This window comes from Chrysochloris asiatica, unplaced genomic scaffold, assembly GCF_000296735.1.
Source record: "Chrysochloris asiatica unplaced genomic scaffold, ChrAsi1.0 scaffold00214, whole genome shotgun sequence".
In the NCBI taxonomy this organism is placed as follows: domain Eukaryota; kingdom Metazoa; phylum Chordata; class Mammalia; order Afrosoricida; family Chrysochloridae; genus Chrysochloris; species Chrysochloris asiatica.
In genome coordinates, this window is record NW_006408732.1 from 444,428 (window position 1) to 463,698 (window position 19,271).

The 19,271-nt window shown below is 39.3% G+C and overlaps 1 protein-coding gene across 3 annotated transcripts in view; it reads left to right on the forward strand.

Moving 5' to 3' along the window:
• Positions 1-6,357: 6,357 nt before the first annotated feature.
• ANTXR2 (anthrax toxin receptor 2) overlaps positions 6,358-19,271 on the forward strand; it is a 242,129-nt gene continuing 229,215 nt past the window's right edge. For 2 of the 3 annotated variants that reach the window (XM_006872892.1, XM_006872893.1), the window contains exons 1-3: positions 6,379-6,530; positions 7,217-7,288; positions 9,930-10,001. In XM_006872892.1, the coding sequence (XP_006872954.1) occupies positions 6,379-6,530; positions 7,217-7,288; positions 9,930-10,001 (296 nt within the window). Of the gene's footprint in view, positions 6,531-7,216; positions 7,289-9,929; positions 10,002-19,271 lie in introns of all 3 variants that reach the window. The other variant, XM_006872894.1, reaches the window with a different exon arrangement.

Below are 19,271 nucleotides of genomic sequence, written 5' to 3' on the forward strand. Positions count from 1 at the left end.
TGAGATGCAATCCATATCGAAGGCTGTGCTCTTTAATCTTCATAAGTAAATATTTCAAGTCCTCTTCACTTTCAGCGATCAAGGTTGTATCATCTGCATACATATGGATATAGTAGCTTAAAAGAGGGAACAAATCTTTACAGCAAGGATCATTCTGTTAGAAATGAATCCCAATGTCACATAAAAGACACTCGGTGAGACTAAATTACCTTGGCAAAGCAAAATTTAGTCTTGCAAAGGGTACGTGCATGTAGCCGTACATATAGGAACAGGCCAGAGAGCACACCGAGTGGGCAGTCCACTTGGGTTTTTAATCCCTGACACGACTCTCAAGGCTATGTCTCATCCCATTGTCTAGGGCTTTGACCGCACAATCTTTTCCCTTACCCGGTTGGCTAGTTCAAATTTTTAAAGCACACATTCTTACTTTAGGAAAAGAAAAAGAGAGTGATCGTAAATTCTTTACTCCAGGAAGTAGTTAAAAGAAAAAGAGAGCCATCATAAATTCTTTCCTCACTTCAGGAAGTAATCAAAGAAAAAGAGAGAGATCATAAAGTCTTTACTTAAGAAAGTAAAAAAAGTTACCCAAATACAATAAACAGGATTATAATATATATATATATATCTCCCCCTGCCACAATTCCCACCAATTTGGTACACAAGGTTGATAGGGAGGGTAACTTAGACATTATCTACGCAAAATGCAGGGGGGTGGGGGGGAGGGGTGTACAAAGGCACAAAGTGACTGGCTTACAAGCTTTCAAGAGGGAGCCTAGTTTCAGAAGGTGCCAGGGAAAGTAGAATCTCCACTGAGTGGTTTCCAACCTGTCTAGATGTGGTTGGTGAAAGGAGATGGGGATAAGACTCTTGTGGTTCAGTAGTGAATAATTGCTATCAGGACTGATTGTGAATGTTACAAATGTAATGGTAGACATTTTATAACAAAAAGAGGAAAGTGGTTGATTTTGCAGTCCAGCAGCAGAGGACCCTGGGACCATCAAGGGAGAAGAGCTGAGTGCAGGACCCTATTCAGAGAAGCAGCAATGCCAGAAATGGAGGCAGAGATGGAGTGGCTGGGGACTGTAGACTCAAGGAGGGAGAGGAGCTGTGTGCTGGTGGCCCATGGACAGGCTTGTAGGGTATACCCTTTGGTTGTTTGAATGGTTATATATTCCTGAGTGCTTCAAGTGTATACCAAATAAAAAAGAACCCAGAGGGAATGATAGAAGCAAATGCTGTTGAATGATGATGCCTGGAGGGGGTTGTAATCATTGCAATGAAATGAAATACGATAGGATGAACGTAAAGCTGATGTTCTCCCATGTAAACTATCTCTCAATTCACAATAGAAACTTAAAAAAACAAAATAAAACAGATGTGATGCATTAGACCCTAATGACCGAAGACTAGAAGAGTTGTGAGATGACTTAAGTACATCATACAGGAAGAAACTAAAAGGTTATTGAAACACATTAAAGAAAGAAAAGGTCAAAATTGATGTGAGAATCAACTTTGAAATTTGTTCTCCAAGGAAGACATGGTAAAATGAATGAAAGAATTGAGAAAGGCAAAGACATGAACAGAAAATTTCAAATGGCAGTTTGAGTAAAGTATTATAGTGGTAGGTGTAAAGACCTGGAGTTAGAAAGACAAAAGGGAAGAACACACTCACCATTTCTCAAATAGAAAGAAATGAAAATAAATAAATAAATAAATAAATTCAAGCCTTGATTTGAAACATTGAAGGATTCCATGGTATAATAACGAATGATGCAGAAAGCATCAAAAGAGGATGGAAGGAATACACAGAGTCACTGTACACTGTACCAAAAAGAAATGGTTAATATTCAGTCATTTCTCGAGGTAGCATATGAGTAAGAACTAATGGTACTTAAGGTAGCAGTCTAAGCTGTACTAAACGTGGTGGTAAAAAACAAGGCTCCAGGAACTGTACAGAATACAAATGGAAACCTTTCAACAAACTAGTGAAACACTTGAGGCTCTCACTCATCTAGCTAAAATATTTGGAAGATAGCTACCTGGCCAATCAAGAAATCCATATTTGTGACCATTCCAAAGAAAAGTGTTGCAGTGGTATGCAAAAATCATCAAACAATGCCATTAGTACCACATGCAAGTAAATTTTTGCTATAGAGAATTCAAAAATAGCTGCCACAGTAAATTGACAGAGAACTGTCAGGAATTAATGCTGGATTCAAAAGAGGACCTAGAACTAGGGATTTTGTTGCTGATGTCCGATGGATATTGGCTGAATGCAGAGAGTACCAGAAAGATGTTTACTTGTGTTTTGTTGACTGTGCAAAGGCTTTTGATTGTGTGGATCATGACAAGTTATGGACAATATTTCAAAGTATGAGTATTCTGGAACATATAATTGTGCTCATGAGGAACCTGTACATAAACCAAGAGGCAGTTGTTCGAATAGAACTAAGGAATACTGAATGGTTTAGAATTAGGAAAGTTGTGTGCCAGGGTTGTATTCTTTCAGCACACTTATTCAATCTATATGCTGAACAAATAATTTGAGAACTTGGATTATATGAAATAAAACATGGTATCAGGATTGGAGGAAGTCTCATTAACAATCTGCGATCTCCAGATGATACAACCTTGCTTGCTGAAAGGGAAGAGGACTTAAAATACTTTCTGATGAAGATCAAAAACAATAGCCTTTGATATTAATTGCATCTCAATGTAAAGAGAACAAAAAATCCTTACCACTGGACCAATAACCAGCACTCATATAAATGGAGACAATATTGAAGTTGTCAAAGACTTCATTTTGCTTGGATTAGCCATCAACACTCTTGAATGCAGCAGTCAAGAAAACAAAGGACATACTGCATTAGGCAAATCTTCTGCACAAGACCTCTTTATAATGTTGAAGAGAAAACATATCAGTTTTAGGACTAAGTTGTGCCTGACCCAAGCCCTGGTGTTTTCAATAACCTCATATGCATGTGAAAGTTAGACAATAAAAATGGAAGGCTGTAGAATAAATGATTCATTTTAGTTCTGATGTTGGAGGAGAATATTTAAAGTACCATGGATTGCGTAGTACCATGGAAAAAGCACAGCCTTATGTGCTCCTTGGAAGCCAGGATGGCCAAACTTCATGTGTCATACTTCAGACATATTATCAGAAAGGTTCAGTCACTGGATAAGGATATCATGTTTGGTAAAGTGGAGGGTCAGAGAAAAAAGGGGAAGTCCCACAACAAGATGGATTGGCACAATGGGGACAGCAAAGGGCTCAGGCACAGAAACAATTGTGTGGTTGGAACAGGACAGGCAGTGTTTCATTCTGTTGTACATAGGGCTGCTATGAGTTGGTATCTACTCTATGGCATATAACAACAACAAATTTTAGAATGACGTTCATGATAACAGGTATAACTCTCCTGAAAGTAAAGCACACTCTGAAGATGATTCCTGCTTATATTACATTTGTGTGATGATTCATGCTTATATTACATGTGTGTGATTCATTATATGATATGTACATTGATTCAGAGGAAGAAAACACATCTTCAGTACCTACAGGTGACAAAGCTTATTTAAATTTTATCAGGTATAGTCATCAAAGAACAAGATTTTCCCAATGTCTGAACTAGTTCCGGAGAGAGAATGTAATTCTTTTGGAAAGTGCTATTACTTCCAAATGAATATCTTTGTGTATGACAACAAAAGATGTCAACTGGTGAATGAGAATGTACCAACAGCTATATTTGGAATTGTTGTTAAGTACTGTCAAATTGGTTCTAGCTCATAGCGACCCTTTATGGGATTATGTAGGAGTGGTTGGTGAGCTTGAACTGCCAACCTTGCATTTCAAACAGAACTTGCAGTCTAGAGCATTGGTTCTGTTTTAATCCATCTTCCCAGAAACAGACCTTAAGACTTTTGAGATGTTTATGCAGGAGGTTTATTGGGGTGTGCTCTCAGGCTGGAGATACAATTGCTCCCTGATGCAACTGCAAGCAGAAACTCAACTGACCTCATTGGTAGCTTTGAAGCTGGAATGAAATGTCACAGTTGTCCTGAATTGAAAGAGACTAGGATGCTAGGTCTTTCTGCCCTGACATCACCATATTTTAAATCTCTGAAAAGCATTTTCCATTATCAGGCATTTTTCTTTTCCATCTATTTATCATCTGTCTAGCTCTGCTTTTTCTCCTCAACCAGACTTTAAGTTTTATAAAAGCGTAACTTGTCATCTTGGCCTGCATGTTAAAGTAACTCCTAGAGCTCTGTTAGTGTAGCCGTTATGAGTTGGGCTGCTAACCTCAAGGTCAGCAGTTTGAAACTATTAGCCATTCAAAGGGAGAAAGAGGAGACTTTCTGCTTCTGTAAAGATTTACAGTCTCCGAACCCTATACAAGGTCGCTATGAGTCAGAACTGACTCCACAGCACACTACCACCACCACCCGAGCAGTACAGGCCTGTTGGGAGCAGCTGAGCCAAAGTTCCCTGACTTGGGGTAGTTTGACAGAAGGATTGCAACTGAAGAGTTGTGGTCCAGAAACTCAGGTTGCATCCAAGTCAAGCTTTCCTCTGCCGCCCCCCACCCCTCCACCCCCGGAACTTGCAGGGCTGCCTCAGGGGACAGGGATCTTGCAAGGTCTTTCCTTGTATTTAGCTTGCCCTATGGTCAGCCTACGCAACATTCTAGCTGCTCTATCAGTGTTCCAGCTAGCTACCACAAGTCACAGTTTTTCTGACAAAGTTTCATTTACTGCTGGCTCCTTCAGTACAGGGTGTTCTTTTACTCCTTACCCTTGAGCTGTGAATACAATAAACTCGCTGCCTTCGCAGGAGTATCTCCATCAGAGTGCTGCGTCCCACCTGGTCCTATTTTTACTTATTTCACTGTGTCTTGTGTCTTCCTTTTATTTCTAATCTCCTGTCACCCCTACTCAGGTTTAATCTCTCTTCGTCAGTCATAGCTGATTGTCGCTCGGCACAGACCCATAGTAGGTACTCAATAAAACTGTTAAAATGACTAATTCCTACCCTCCGAATGTTAACCAGTCTGGTTTTGTAGTTACTATAAATGAAACGTTAAATGGAGTTGATATAAAACAAAGGCGATGCTATAAGACAGTATATGCTAAAATGCTTAATAAACTTTTTACCACAAAGTATGAAAGAAAGATGACACCTCATAGTATTGTTAATCACAGTGTACCAGTGAGACTGCACTTTCTAAAAGTCAGTTTTGACAAAGAGAGGGAAGAAGTCAAAGAATGAGTAAGCAAAGAAAGAAGAAAAAAGGAAATTGTCTTCCTTAAATATCGGTGTGGAACAAAAAAGTGTATGCTTGTGGTAGTTGGGGTAGGGTGGAGTGAGGGGCCACCAACTGTCATGGAATACTTAGTCTTTGATCTCCAAACCACTCAGAGAGGTTTGTTCTGCAAAGCTGCTAAAATAGGCCAGGCCTGATGGATACAAGGGTATGCTTAGCTTCTTGAGGCCATTTGTTTTTCTAAACCTCTTCTTTCCTTTTAAAAGCTGGCAAGTGTTAGTAATCTTCAACTCCGCAGGAACCCACAAATGTGCACGTGTGTGGCTCAGCTGGCTTCGGATCTGGCCCCGCCCTGGTCTTTAGGAGATCACTGGCACTGATGACACTCAGACCAGGCAACCACGGAGCACTTCTGGACTTTGCTTTGCTTTTTCCCCACCCGGGAAAGGCAGGCTCAGGCTCAGGCTCAGACTCAGACTCAGACTCCGCCTCCTCATAGTGGGGACGCCTCCGCGGCGCAGTGCCAGAGCCCAGCGCAGGAAGAAAGTTTTGGAGTGCAGAGGAGAGTTTCGAAGAGCAGCTGCGCGGGCCACTGGAGAAAGCAAACAAGAACAAAGAGGTCTCCACTCCAAGTTTGTACGTCGGTCGCTGAGTCTCAGGGGCTCCCGCCCAGCGGCGCACTGCAGCGATTAGACTCCTGATCCCTGGGAGGAATGAGACTCCTGGTCAGGATCCGAGGCGGGCGCTAGAACTCGGCTTGAGGTCGCAGAGGAACTTCTCTCTCGGAGCTGTCGCTGTGGGCCTCATTGTCTGCTGGAACTCTCCGGAATCGAGAGGGGGAGGACTGGATCTCGCTTCCACTGGGATTCGTCAAGAGTTCCGGTGGCAGCTGCAGCGGTTGCGGAGACTCTCTTTGTCCTCCTAGGACCTCCCTCCTTTTTTCCTCTCCCTCCTTCCCTCCCTCTGTCACTCCGTGGGTTCCTTTGCCCCAGGCGCCAGTGCCCTGGGCCCTTGCAGGCGCCCACCCTAGGCTGCATCCCTGGTGACTTCGCCACCTTCGCGTCTCCAACCAGCCGAACCGAGAAGGGAGCCTCAGGCCCTTGGCCACAGTATGGTGGCGGGGAGGCTCCGGGCCCGCAGCCCACTAAGCTGGCTGTTCCCTGGGCTGTGGCTGCTGGCGCTCAGCGGTTCTGGGTGGCTACTGCGCGCCCAGGAGCAACCCTCCTGCAGAGGAGCCTTTGATCTTTACTTCGTCCTAGACAAGTGAGTGTCGGAGGAGGTCCAGGCTCTCTCGGAGAGGGCGGCACCTGATCAGCTAGGGACACTTAAGGATGGCTGTGTGCATCCTGGGGAAGGTGTTGGAAAGCATTAATAGGGGTCCCGTTGCTGTCTGAATTTAGGGCTAGCACTTTCTGATCTGTAAGGGTTAAGGATAAGATAGAGGAGGGTGGTAGGAGGTACCCCAGGACAACTTGGCTTCTGGGTGGTAGGGTATTCACTACTTGCCAGTCGTGGGGACTCTTAGAAAGTGGAAGTGTGACCGTCTGGGTAGTATTTTGCATCCTAGAAACCGAAACAGTGTTCTTTTTCTGCCCCTCTGTCTTCTCGCCCACCCCACCCCTTTCCCCAGGTAAACTAAAGTGTGTCTGGTTTTCCTCTAGTCATACCTCTTTCTTTCTAGCTAGGAAAAGCCTGGGTTTAACACTCACTGTGGTCTGTCTTTTCTAAGAAAGATTTTTATATGAGCAGGCAGGTTGACAACCTCCCACCCCTAAAATGGGACTGACTTCCTTGGCTCTTATAACACCTAAGCTTTAGTCATAGACCTCTTTACTTAGCTTGAAGAAAGTTGCCCCCATCTCCACTGGTGTTGTAGAAGGAACCAGTTTGAAATGTTTATAATTTGGGCCGTTTTTTGTTTTTCTAATCAGTTCAATTTCATTTTTCAGGTCTGGGAGTGTGGCAAATAATTGGATTGAAATTTTCAAGTTTGTCCAGCAACTTACTGAGAGATTTATAAGGTATATTTTCCCACTTTGCTTTTCTAGACAGGGAAGCTTGAGGTGGAGAGGTAGTAAACCTAAATTCAGAAGATTTGCAGGGAAATCTCTCCTGAAATGTTGATATTTAAAGTTCCTAAAGGTTGACTGTTGCACACAGCCTTTGAGTTTTTGATGGCTTATTTCATCTGGATTCCATAAATTTGGCTCAGGTTCTGGGGAAGCATCTTCAAATACTATCCCAAATGTCTTTTCCTTTCCAAATTTTCATCTGTTTTGAATTTCAGTTATACTTTCTCATAATTTATCACATTGAAAAATAAATTTATTCTAATAGTATCCATAATATAGTACCGCACAATTCATAAATTTTGTAGAGGTCCATATTTAAAAAAAAAAAAAAAAAAAAGTGTTAGAAAACTTAAAATGAGCATGTGTTAATAACCCACTACCAGAAAAGGCACTGTGTGTGTTTAAAGAAATGATTTGTGTTTATATAATGTGTGGGTGTGTGGCTGGTTTAAAATTTAACTGTTCTATAAAAGCTATATGGAGCCTGGTTGCACAGAGGTTAAGCATTTGGTTGCTGACTGAAAGGTTGGCAAGTTGAACCCACCAGCAGATCCTCAGGATAGAGATGTGGCCATCTGCACCCATACAGATTATAGTCATGAAAACCCATTGGGGGCAGTTCTACTCTGTTCTATAGTGTCACTAGGGGTCAGAATCAACCTGATGACAACAGGTTTAGTGTTGTTTTTTTTTTTTTTGTTGTTATATATTTAGTAAGTTTCCCTAGGAAATATCGGTTTTCCCTCCTAACAAAACTCCTGACAGCTATGAAATCCACATACTCTCTTATTTGGAGGTAACTAGGAATTAGTGGTGTCTCTTATTTAAAAATAGCTCCAGCAAACTAATATTTTGAGGATGGTTTGTTTGCTTTCTTTTTAAGTAGAAAAGAAAAGTACAAGGGGCAAATATAAATTTCTCAAGATAATGGAAAGGACACAAGTAGGAGCTGTATTATTAAATATTGCTTCCTTCAGTCTTGTTAGCCCAAATGTTTTCTGTAAAACAGGCTGGGATGATCAAAACATTTTGAAAGTCGTGTTGCAAGTAACTTCAAACAATCTGTAGAGGCCTATGCAATTCTTACTCTCCATTATTGGCAGTAGTAAACTTATCCCTATAAAAATGTATGCTTGTTCATCTTCAGTTCTCAGCCCACTGCTTTTATCAATATATAAATAAACATATAACACTTTATTTCTGGACATGGTCTAAGGTAAAACTGCCTAGGAAAGAAAAACCATCTATTCAGGTATTTAAGACCCTATATTCTTAAATACCAGAAGAGAACTTTTGAATACAAAGTTTATAAAATCTCTGAGTATGTGGGGAGTATCATGGCGGTTTTCATTGTAAGCAATTGCTCATTTCCACATCTTAAAGAAACGGAGTTCTTTTTTATTCCAAAAGAACTTATTTGTAAATTGGAATCTTATAAAACACAGATGTCTGTTTCAAGTTTAATTTACTTGGTTACTAACAACATATACAAAGGGGCTCTACATAAGAAAATACCTTATACAATTTGATGAGTCTTTGAGACAATTCTGACCTTCAGTTTAATTTCTGACAATTACTCTTAGTTTCAGTTCTTAGTAAATGGTTACATAGTGTGTTCTAGAAATAAGGACCGCTTTTGTGAGATATTTGTTCCAAAGCTTGAGAGATGTTGCTGACTATTGCAGTTGTCAGTTGGAAATATATGGTGATTGAGACTTGGGAAATTGAAATTGTATAAGCAAGATGTGCTTTATTAGTTTATTATACAATTTCCATGATGCTTTTTATATATTCTTATTTCAAGATGACTTTTGCAAAGGCTTATGTCATAATTGTAGTAATTAAGCCAAACGGGCTGCCCTTCAGCCCTGTGTGCGTATTGTTGATGACAACCACTATGCTGTTGTTATTAAGTGCTGTCAAGTTGATTCTGACCCTTAGTGAAGTGACCCAGTATAGAGTTTCCAAGGAATGACTGTTGAGTTTGAACCACTGACCTTGTGGTTCAAGCCCACCTTGCCTTCCTGCACTTATCCTACAGTGCCACAGCAGTACTCCTATAGTATCTCCTAAAGGAAAGGTCTGCTGCCTCTGGGACACACTTTAGAACACCAAAGGAAGAAACATTTTTACACAAGACCTTCACATTGGCCTAGGATTTATCATTCCAGTTAAGGATCCCTGGTGGCACTCAGCTGCTAAATGATAGGGCTCAATAGGATAAAGGAGTTGGTGGTCTGCTTTCATGAAAATATCAACCTAGGAAACCCTATGGGGAAGTTTTACTCTGCCATGTAGGGTTACTTTGAGGTGTGATTCATTCGATGCACACAACAACAACAGTCTCTTCCTAAGTGCAAATCTTTATAGGTCATTGGGGAGTGTATTTTGGAAGCATTGACTAATAAATCCAAGATGATTTATACAGATAGTAATGAAACAGAGTTATATTTACTTAGAGAATTTCATTTAAAAGAAGCCTGGGTCATTCGATGAAACCCATTTAAAATGAAACTCCCTAGCTACATGTCTATATCACATCAATATTGGTTTTAAAAATGTTTTAACTGCCTATTTCTTTATTTTGCAGCCCTCAAATGAGATTATCTTTCATTGTGTTTTCTTCTCAAGCCACCATTATTTTGCCATTAACTGGAGACAGGTTAGTACATTATCATTTCACTGCAGGCTTTTAGTAGAAACAAATCTTCAAGGAATGACTGCTGTTTCCAAGTGGGGATTCAGGTCTCTCAGTGGAATCAAGTAAATGCACTGACAATTCTGCCTTCTTCACTAATAGAGAGGAAAGGAGGTATGAGTAAGACAAAAGAGCAGATAATCTTAAAACCAGTATGATTTTCATTGGCTTTGAAATGTACAAAGAAACCAAGATTCCTGACTTACTTGCTTATCCACTACTTTCCACCTTTTCCCATGCCTGTTACTGCAAGTAGTTCTATATATAGTTCTTGTTTAGATATATTAATCTATCAGGAATTTGAAGTACACTGGGAAGGGAAAAAGATGGTCTGTGTGGATAATTTACTGAATTCAAAAGACATCTGGATCTCCAGTTTTACTCTGAGGTCCACTGATTCTGAGTATATTTGTATTTCTATAGAAAATCAAAAGGCTCTTGCTTCCTATTTAATTGTATCTTTATTCTCTCTCTCTCTCACTAATGCTTTTAAAAAAGTATAGCTTTTCAAACCTACATCACAGTGTTTCAGATGATCATGTTGTTTAAACCCATGTGGCAAGTTGAAATTAGTCATTGACATATTTTAAAAGGTAGCTGCTTTCTATAGCATCAATTATGCTTACTAAACTGAGTTTCGTAGTCAGGGGAATGTTGTCTTATTCAGTTTTCTATCTTTTTTTTTTTTTTTTTTTAAACACAAAGTGTGTGAGATAGCAGTTGCTCAATAACTTCCTATTGAATGAATTAATGATTTAGTATGATTTCGAACCTAAGTTTCTCCAGTTTTCAATGTTAGTGATGGGGACTGATACATATTGCTTTGCATATATGGATTTCTAAAAGGTTGCATATCAATGCAGTTTTCATAAATGGATTGTTTCCCTTAAAAATATCAATCTGGGACATGATTTAAAGGTCCTCATGGAGAGAATTCGTTTGTAATTCACAGAATTTTGCGGGGGAGATTTTCTGTTTATCTGCCTGCTAATTTGTGCTTTAGCTTTTTCTGGAGAGAAAAATGCTCTGAAGCTGGGGTAGACCAACCTAGGCCCTCAGTCTTTCAATTGACTCCTCTGCTTCATACATGTGCCTATCAGGGGTCAGAGAAATAGTAGTCCCTTACAACGTAGCATAGTGGTTACAAATCGGGCTGCGAACCTCAAAGTTGGCAGTTTGAAACTACCAGCTGCTCCGCGGGAGAAAGATGAGGCGTTCTGCTCCCATAAAGATTTACAGCCTCGGAAACCCCGTATAGGGTCTCTATGAGTCGGAACTGACTCTACAGCACATAACAACAACAACACATATATAACTGTTTTCTACGTTCACTGCTCTAAGAAAATATTCTTGCATGGATGAGAAGAAATGGTCTCTGCTGAGCTAATTTTCCAGTTTGGATGCAGGCTAGATATTAGGAGAAAAAGAGAACAATCTATTATTATGGCATATTCATATACATGTGATCAATTAGCATGGTAACAGACAAAAAGTTGACTTTCAGTAATTGTCATCTGCATGTATTATACCAGGCCCATTGCTAGGTACTTTGCATTTGGGTCCTGTAACACTTTGAAGATGTGATTTAGTCAGTGGTCAACCAGATTCGTATGGCTTGGACATGTATTAAAAGGGTCTAAGTCTTCAATCTCAGTTAGTGATTCTTCCCTTCTATCTGGTTGGATTTAATAGGAGAAAGACTAGAATGGCGCAGTGGAGTTTTCTCTTTTAAAAGGCAACATTATGTTGTAATAAAGATGCCATTGAGTCGATTTCAACTCATAACGACCCTTTTTAGGGTTTCCGAGGAGAGGCTGGTGAGTCGGCCTTTGGGTTCAAACTGACCTTCCTGTCCAGTGCTTATCCTGCCCCTGAACTAAGTCTACCTGAGTTTATATCCCAGCTCTATAATTTATTGGACTTCTGGTGTGGCACTGTATGATCAGCACTGGACTGCAAACTTCAAGGTCAGTGGTTCAAACCTACCAGCTGCTTCTTGCAAACCCTATACAAAGTCACTATGAATTGGAACTGACTTGATGACACTTAACAACAATAACAATTTGTTAGACAAATGGTCATGGCAAAGGTATTTATTTATCCTTTTATACCACAGTTTTTTTTCTGCCTCTTTAATGATGATTATAAAGATGGTAATGATAATAGTATCTACTACATAAGGTTGTTGGAATGATTGAAGTTAATGAATGTGGAGGATGTATGACAGAGCTTGGCACGTAAGCCTCCAGTATGTAAAAGTTTTATTATTGTTGTTGTTAATACTATCTGGGTTTAAAAAATATGTAGGAGCCTCTGGGTGGCAAAAAGGATTAAGCATTCCACTAACTGAAAGGTTGGGTTTTCAAATGCATCTGGAAGCACTTTGGAAGATAGTCCTGGCAATCTTCTGAAAGGTCATAGACTTGCAAACCCTATGGGGCAGTTCTACTCTGCACACATGGGTTCCCACGAGTTGGAATTGACTCAGCAGCAGCTAACAACAACAGAGAATATGCAGTATTTTGATGATCAGGGAAAATTAGCCTTGTGTTAAGGGATTATTGTCCTATTAGGAAGGATTTCTAATATTCCAGGAAGAATTTACATAATTTGCAGATTGTTTTGTACATAACCAGCTTCACTGTCTCCTTCTACATAGTAATACATCTAGTTTTAATAGATTTCACTATTTGTGGTATGTTTAGTTAATTTGCTATGGTAGAAAGTACACTAAATAAGTCCAGGGTTTCAGTTTTGCGACATTCTGATTTGGTGACATGGGGGCAAGTCATCTACTCAATGTCAGTATTCATGTTTAAAAATCTGCCATGTGTTCTTTATAGAGTTCCTCTGAAAATCAAAATAAGACACTGCCTTGAAAAACACTTTGGATATCATAGAACCATCTTCAGTGAAATCTTCTACATTGTAATGTTAGTTGTTGTTGTTAGGTGCTATCGTGTAAGTACCATAATGTTAGTAGTCTTATTTAATTGAATTAGTAATGCCTCACATTTCTATGGTATATTCATATAGAATCACTTTTCATCCATTTCAAACTTTTAAGTAAGTGTGTGGGAACAATTTGTATCTTTAGATGCCAGACCATGGAGCAAACACTTTAACAACTATTACAGATCTTTGTCTCAAAGTCTAGAAATTGGAATTCTACATGTAAACTCTCTTCATGTCATATTTCCCACTTACAAGTAAGTCTGAATACATGAGAAAAAGCAAATGTTAAGCAAAGAGAAGTAAAAAGCAAAGGATAAGCAAAACAAGTTTAACAGTTTTCATTCTATGACTCATAATTCTTCAGTACCTTGGTAAATATGAAGAGTACCTTGTTCATGTTTTTTACAGTGTTGCTAAAGATTTTCAGTCAAGATGAGGCAAGATTATAAGATTTACCACAGGGACATGTCTTTGTAACACTTTTAGCATGGTATTTAGCATTATGTAGATGCTAATACACATAACAAGAGATTATCAGATAAACTTTTATATCCTCATTATACTTTAATATTTCAAATATTTTATTTGAAACATTCCTTTTTTGTTTCCCCTCTTGCTCCCATGATTTTTATCTTTCAAATGTCTGTTAGTGTATGCATTCACCTAACTATCTGCCTTCCATCAGTATCTGTTATATATTGAACAATGTGACCTCTTGGAAAAATACAAAGAGGAGGAATCCAGTGTGGTGGAGGGTGGAAGGGAGGTCTATAATCCACTCACCAAATCCTCATCTACAACATCGTGTACCATGGACTCACTCAGCTAACCTTCTTTACATTAGAACTTTTGGTTTTTCTTGCCCCAGATCTTTCACTGACTGGCTTTCTCTTGTCATCAGCTCCATCTCATGTATTACTGTTCCATCTGTGTGAGAGTTCCTCCCTGGCCACCAAATCCAAAGGAATTCCTCCTGCACCCAAGTAGTGTCTTCTTGTTGTTAGGTGCTGTTGAGTTGGTACTGACTTATAGTGATCTTAGGCATAACAGAATGAAACTCTCCCTGTTCCTGCACCAATCTCATAGTCATTGCTACATTCGAATGTGGTGGCTGGTGTGTTGCTGTGATTCTGGACACTATGCCACTGGTATTTTAAATACCAGCAAAGGTCACCCATGGTGATCTGGTTTCAGCTGAGCTTCCAGACTTAGACAGACTAGGAAGACGGAGTGACAGGCTAATTTTGAAAACCTTATGAATAGCAGTGGAGCACTGTCAGTAATGTTTTGTTGTTGTTAATGTGCCGTGGAGTCGGTTCCGACTCATAGTGACCCTGTACAGGGTTTCCGAGGCTATAAATCTTTACAGGAGCAGAAATCTTCATCTTTCTCCCGTGGAACAGCTGGTAGTTTCGAACTGCTGACCTTGAGGTTGGCAGTCCTACGGATAACCACTATGCTACCAGAGTACCTTTGGAGTGACTTTAAAAGAGGGGAGAGACATCATAGTTTAATTTTTATCCATCTGGGTTGTTTAAATAGTCCCTGGCTGGTGCAAATGGTTAAAACACTTGACTGCTAACCGATAGATTGGAGTTTTGAGTTCCCCCTTGAAAGAAAGGTCTAGTAATTTATTGTCTAAATAAAGTCAGCCTTTGAAAACCCTATAGAGCATAGTTCTACTTTACACAGATGGGGTCCCCTAAATTGGCAACAATTCAATGGCAACTGGTATTGTTAACATAAATGCAAAAAGCAGGTGACTTGAACAACTGGACATTTATTTTCTTACAGTGTAGAAGACTAGAATTCTGAGTTCAGGTGCTGGTTCTAGCAGAAGGCTTTTTCTGTCAGGTCTGGAGGAAGCTTTTTGTCTCTTTTGAGCTTCAGTTCCTTGATGATCTTCATGTGACTTGGCATGTTCTTCTGCCTGCTTGGTTTCTCTTATGCTTGTTTAATCTTTCTTATTTCCCAGCGTGGTGCTATTGGGTAAGCATTGGACTGCAAACCACAGGGTTGACAGTTTGTACCCACCAGCTGCTCCTCAGAAACCCTATATGGGGTCACTATGAATTGGAAATGACTGGATGACACTTAATAACCACATATCTCAAGAGAGATCAACTCCAGACACAACCTACACTAATATTCTATCATAAACGCAGCCAAAATCATTCATTCCAGAATGGGACTATAAATACAATACATAGAGATTAGGGATTACAACAAATATTTGTTTGTGTGGGGTGGGTGGGGACACAAATCAATCCATAACAGGTTGTTTGGATTTTTTTCTAACATGAATGCATTTGTAAAAAAATTAAATACATGCTTAAATTGAATATTGCTAACTTTCCTGGTGTGGCGCTGTGGATTAATGCACCACATTGCAAAGCCATTTGATTTGCAAGGTCAGTGGTTCTAACTCACCAGCTGCTCCTCAGAAACCCTATACATGGTCGCTATGGGTTGGAACTGACTTGACGGCACTTCACAACAACAACAACAACTTTCTATGTAGTTATTGTTGTTAAGTATTGTGGAGTCGGATCCATCTCATAGTGACCCTGCACAGGGTTTCTGAGGCTGCAAATATTTACGGGACCAGACAGCCTTATCTTTCTCCCGTGGAACAGCTGGTAGTCTTGAACTGCCAACCTTGAGGCAGGTCTCAAAAACTCCCGATTCGGAGTTTTTTTTCTTTTCTTTTCTTTTTTATTCATCATGAAATTAAGAGATTGGAAAGAAAATACATTTGGGACTATGTTATTGTTAAGTGCAGTCGAGTCAGTTCTGACCCATAGCGACCTTGTACAGGGTTTCCAAGGCTGTAAATCTTTACAGGAGCAGAAAGCCTCATCTTTCTCCTGCGGAGTGGCTGGTAGTTTCGAACTGCTGACCTTAAGGTTCACAGCCCGATTCGTAAACACTACGCTACCAGAGCTCCTTTAGCATGCTAAATTATTACCTTGGAAGGTCCTGATGGGTCCTGTTACAGTGAAAAGACCAGGATTGAACCTCTGAGTCCAATAGAAATGGAGGCTACATACTAGTTAAATGACTCAGGAAAAGTTACCTAACTTCTTGCTGCCCAATTATCTTGCCAGTAAAAGGAGCTAATCATTCATTCCATATAACAATGTTGAAAAGACTAAAAACATATAACACACGAGAAAGCCCAATGCAGGGTCTGATAGATATTTGTATAGGGTATGCAATCAATTCTTGTCAGTTTATTAATTCACTTTTCTTTTTTGCCTCTATCACTTTACCTAATATCCTTCCTTTCATTGCTTCTCATTTATAATTTTTCTAGCTTCCTGTTTCTTGGTTTTTTTTTTTTTTTTTTTTTTGATGATAATAAAGTAGGAAAGAGATTAAGACTAAATTTAGAAGTTGCCAGTGTACATCATCATCATCTTCATTCTGACATGCCCAAATGTCACAGGAGTAGAGAAAAAATACAGTTAAGTAGTTAAAGCCAGAATTCAAACCCAGGTGTAGCTCCTTAGCGTGAGCACTTGACCACTGAGCTGCACTGACTCAAACCGTCTGTGATTCCCCTTCTCCAGTTTGCACAGTCAGAATAGAAGAACATACTCTCTATATTTATTCAATTCTCTTACAGACAGTCAAGTGGTAACAGAAAGTGACTGTACTTGGGTTGGTTTAAACAAAAAATGTATTAGGGAAGTGATTATTCTTGCTTAGAAAAGTCTGCTCAGGTCACACATTGTACTAACTCAGAGGTATGAAACTTTTCAGATTCTAGAGTGAACATGTTGATAGTTACTTTCAATAAAGCTCCACATCTGCTTTATGAGTATGTTCAAGAAAATTGAATATGCTGTTATACGTAGCTGGGAGAGGCATGGGTCAATTTCTCATGGCTCATTAAGACAGTGAATGGGGAAGCTGGAGTAAAAATATGTTACTGCAGCAGGTTTGAACTTTGTGTACCTCACTTTGGTAAATGCAGACTCAAGTGAAGACAATTCTCCACAGGACTTAAATTGTTATGGGGCATTTTGTCAGCAGATGTTTTTGGACCCAGGACTGCCACTTTAAATTCATTATTCTGCACTCTGGACCACAGGACACTTGGCATATATTGGCATTAGAATGACATTTAGATAAACAATAATCCAATTTTGATATAAATTATGTGGCCTTATGAACTCCTGGTATGGTGCTGTAGTATCAGCACCGGCTGGTGGGTTTGAACCACTGACCTTGCAGTTCAAACCAGTGCATTATCCTGTAGCATCACTCCAGGGCTCTGCTAATTTTTAATAGTATTATTAAATTAGAATTTTAAAGACTGAAGAATTTAAAATATGTAGAAACTCTTTGCTCAGGTAATCAGAAGATTGGAAGTTCCGTTTATTAGAAATGGCTACAAATTTTCTAAGATAAATCATTAAAAATTTGTATTATAACAAATAAATTTTGAGGTTGTTCATATTAAAGAGCTATGCTGAATCCTTTTATACATAGGATTTGTAGTTTGGATGACTCAGTATAAAGTTTAAAAATTCTGTGTTTTATGAGGAAAAAGTAAAAGGATAGTTATTAAATGAGGCTTGCAAACTGACTCATGAGGCTTGTGAACTGATTGATAAGGTTAATAATAATTCATATTTAGATTTTCTTCTATGATTAAAGAAATAGGAGTACAATGAACAGATATAAACAGTTAGTAATGATTATTGAACATTTATGGACCATGTAGTATTAGAGATGTTTTACATGTTGTTGTTCCTGTTAAACATCAAGCTGGTTCTGACCCATAGCAACCCTGTATAGAGTTTCTGAGGAGCGACTGGTAAGCTTGAACCACCAACCTTGCAGTTTAAATGGCTTTGCAGTCTGGGGCATTATCCCACAGCACCACACCAGGACTCCATTTCACATGTAATAGTCCTTTTGTTGTTTTACTGTAATTCTATTTTGGGTGACACAAATGGTTAAGTGATTGGTTATGAATTAAAACATTGGTGGATGAAATCCACTAGAAGCAAATGGGAAGAAAGGCCAAGCAATTTACTTCTAAAATAATTTAAAAGAATTTGTAAAAACCAGAGCAATTTTACTAACACTAGTCCCAGTCATTATCCTAACAATAAATGGAAATCCTTTGAAGCACAGTTCTAATCTGAAACACATGAGCAACCATGAGTTGGAATCATTTCAGTGGCAACTGGTTGTGATTATTACTTTTGTTTATTATGTCCGTACTAACCTAATTCCCATTTTCCAGACATGTGAAATTAAAGACTAGGGAGATCATATAATTTGTCCCAAATCACAAGCCTATTGAGTGCTAGAGCTGGGATTTATATTAAAATCACACAGCACCATTCTCGATTTGTATGTTGTGCTCATTGTTTGATGCATAGTGGCATGATAAAAGAACTAAGGTTGGATGACAGGTTACCTTGTTCTCTCCCTGACATACCATGGAATATTATTAAGGATAATAATATCTTTGGAGTACTCACTTTGCATCAACTCCTTTTACCCATTAATTCATTTGTCCTTCACAACAACCCTATGGGGTTAGTATTGTTTTGGAGGGTGAGGGTGGAGGATATTAAGGAGAGTGGGTTAGAGATGGGACCATGGCTATGTCTAGGCTAGGCATAGGATTTTGTTTATTGTTAGAATAATGGTTAGGGTTACAGTTTTTAGGTTTGTGTTTGGTGTTTACCAATTCTTTCAATTTCTGTATGTCTGTAAGTGACCTAATCTCATCATCATATTAGATGGACAATTTTGCTGGGTATATGATATGTCAGAAGGGACCAGTCACTGGAGAAGGATATCATGTTTGGTAAGGTGGAGGGTCAGAGAAAACGAGGAAGACCCCCAGCGAGATGGATTGGTGAAGTGGCTGCATCAATGGGCTCAAGCATGGCAACAATTGTGAGGTTGGCCCAGGACCGGCAGTGTTTTGTTCTGCTGTGCATAGGGTCACTATGAGTTGGTACCGACTTGATGGCACCTAACAACAACAACAACATGGTTCTTGGCTGGAAATTTTTTATTTTAGAATTTTACATGTGTTGTTCCATTGCCTTTTTATCTGCATGGTTTCTGTAGAAAAATCAGAGTTTTTCTTTGTAGGCAACTTTTCATTTTTTCTGAGTTGCTCTCAGGATTCTTGTCTTTTGTTTCGAAAAGTTTGATTATCATATGTCTTGGTGATTTTCTTTTGAGAACTATCCTGTTTGGAATTCATTTAACTTCTTTCGTGATGTTAGGGAAGTTTACTTTCAA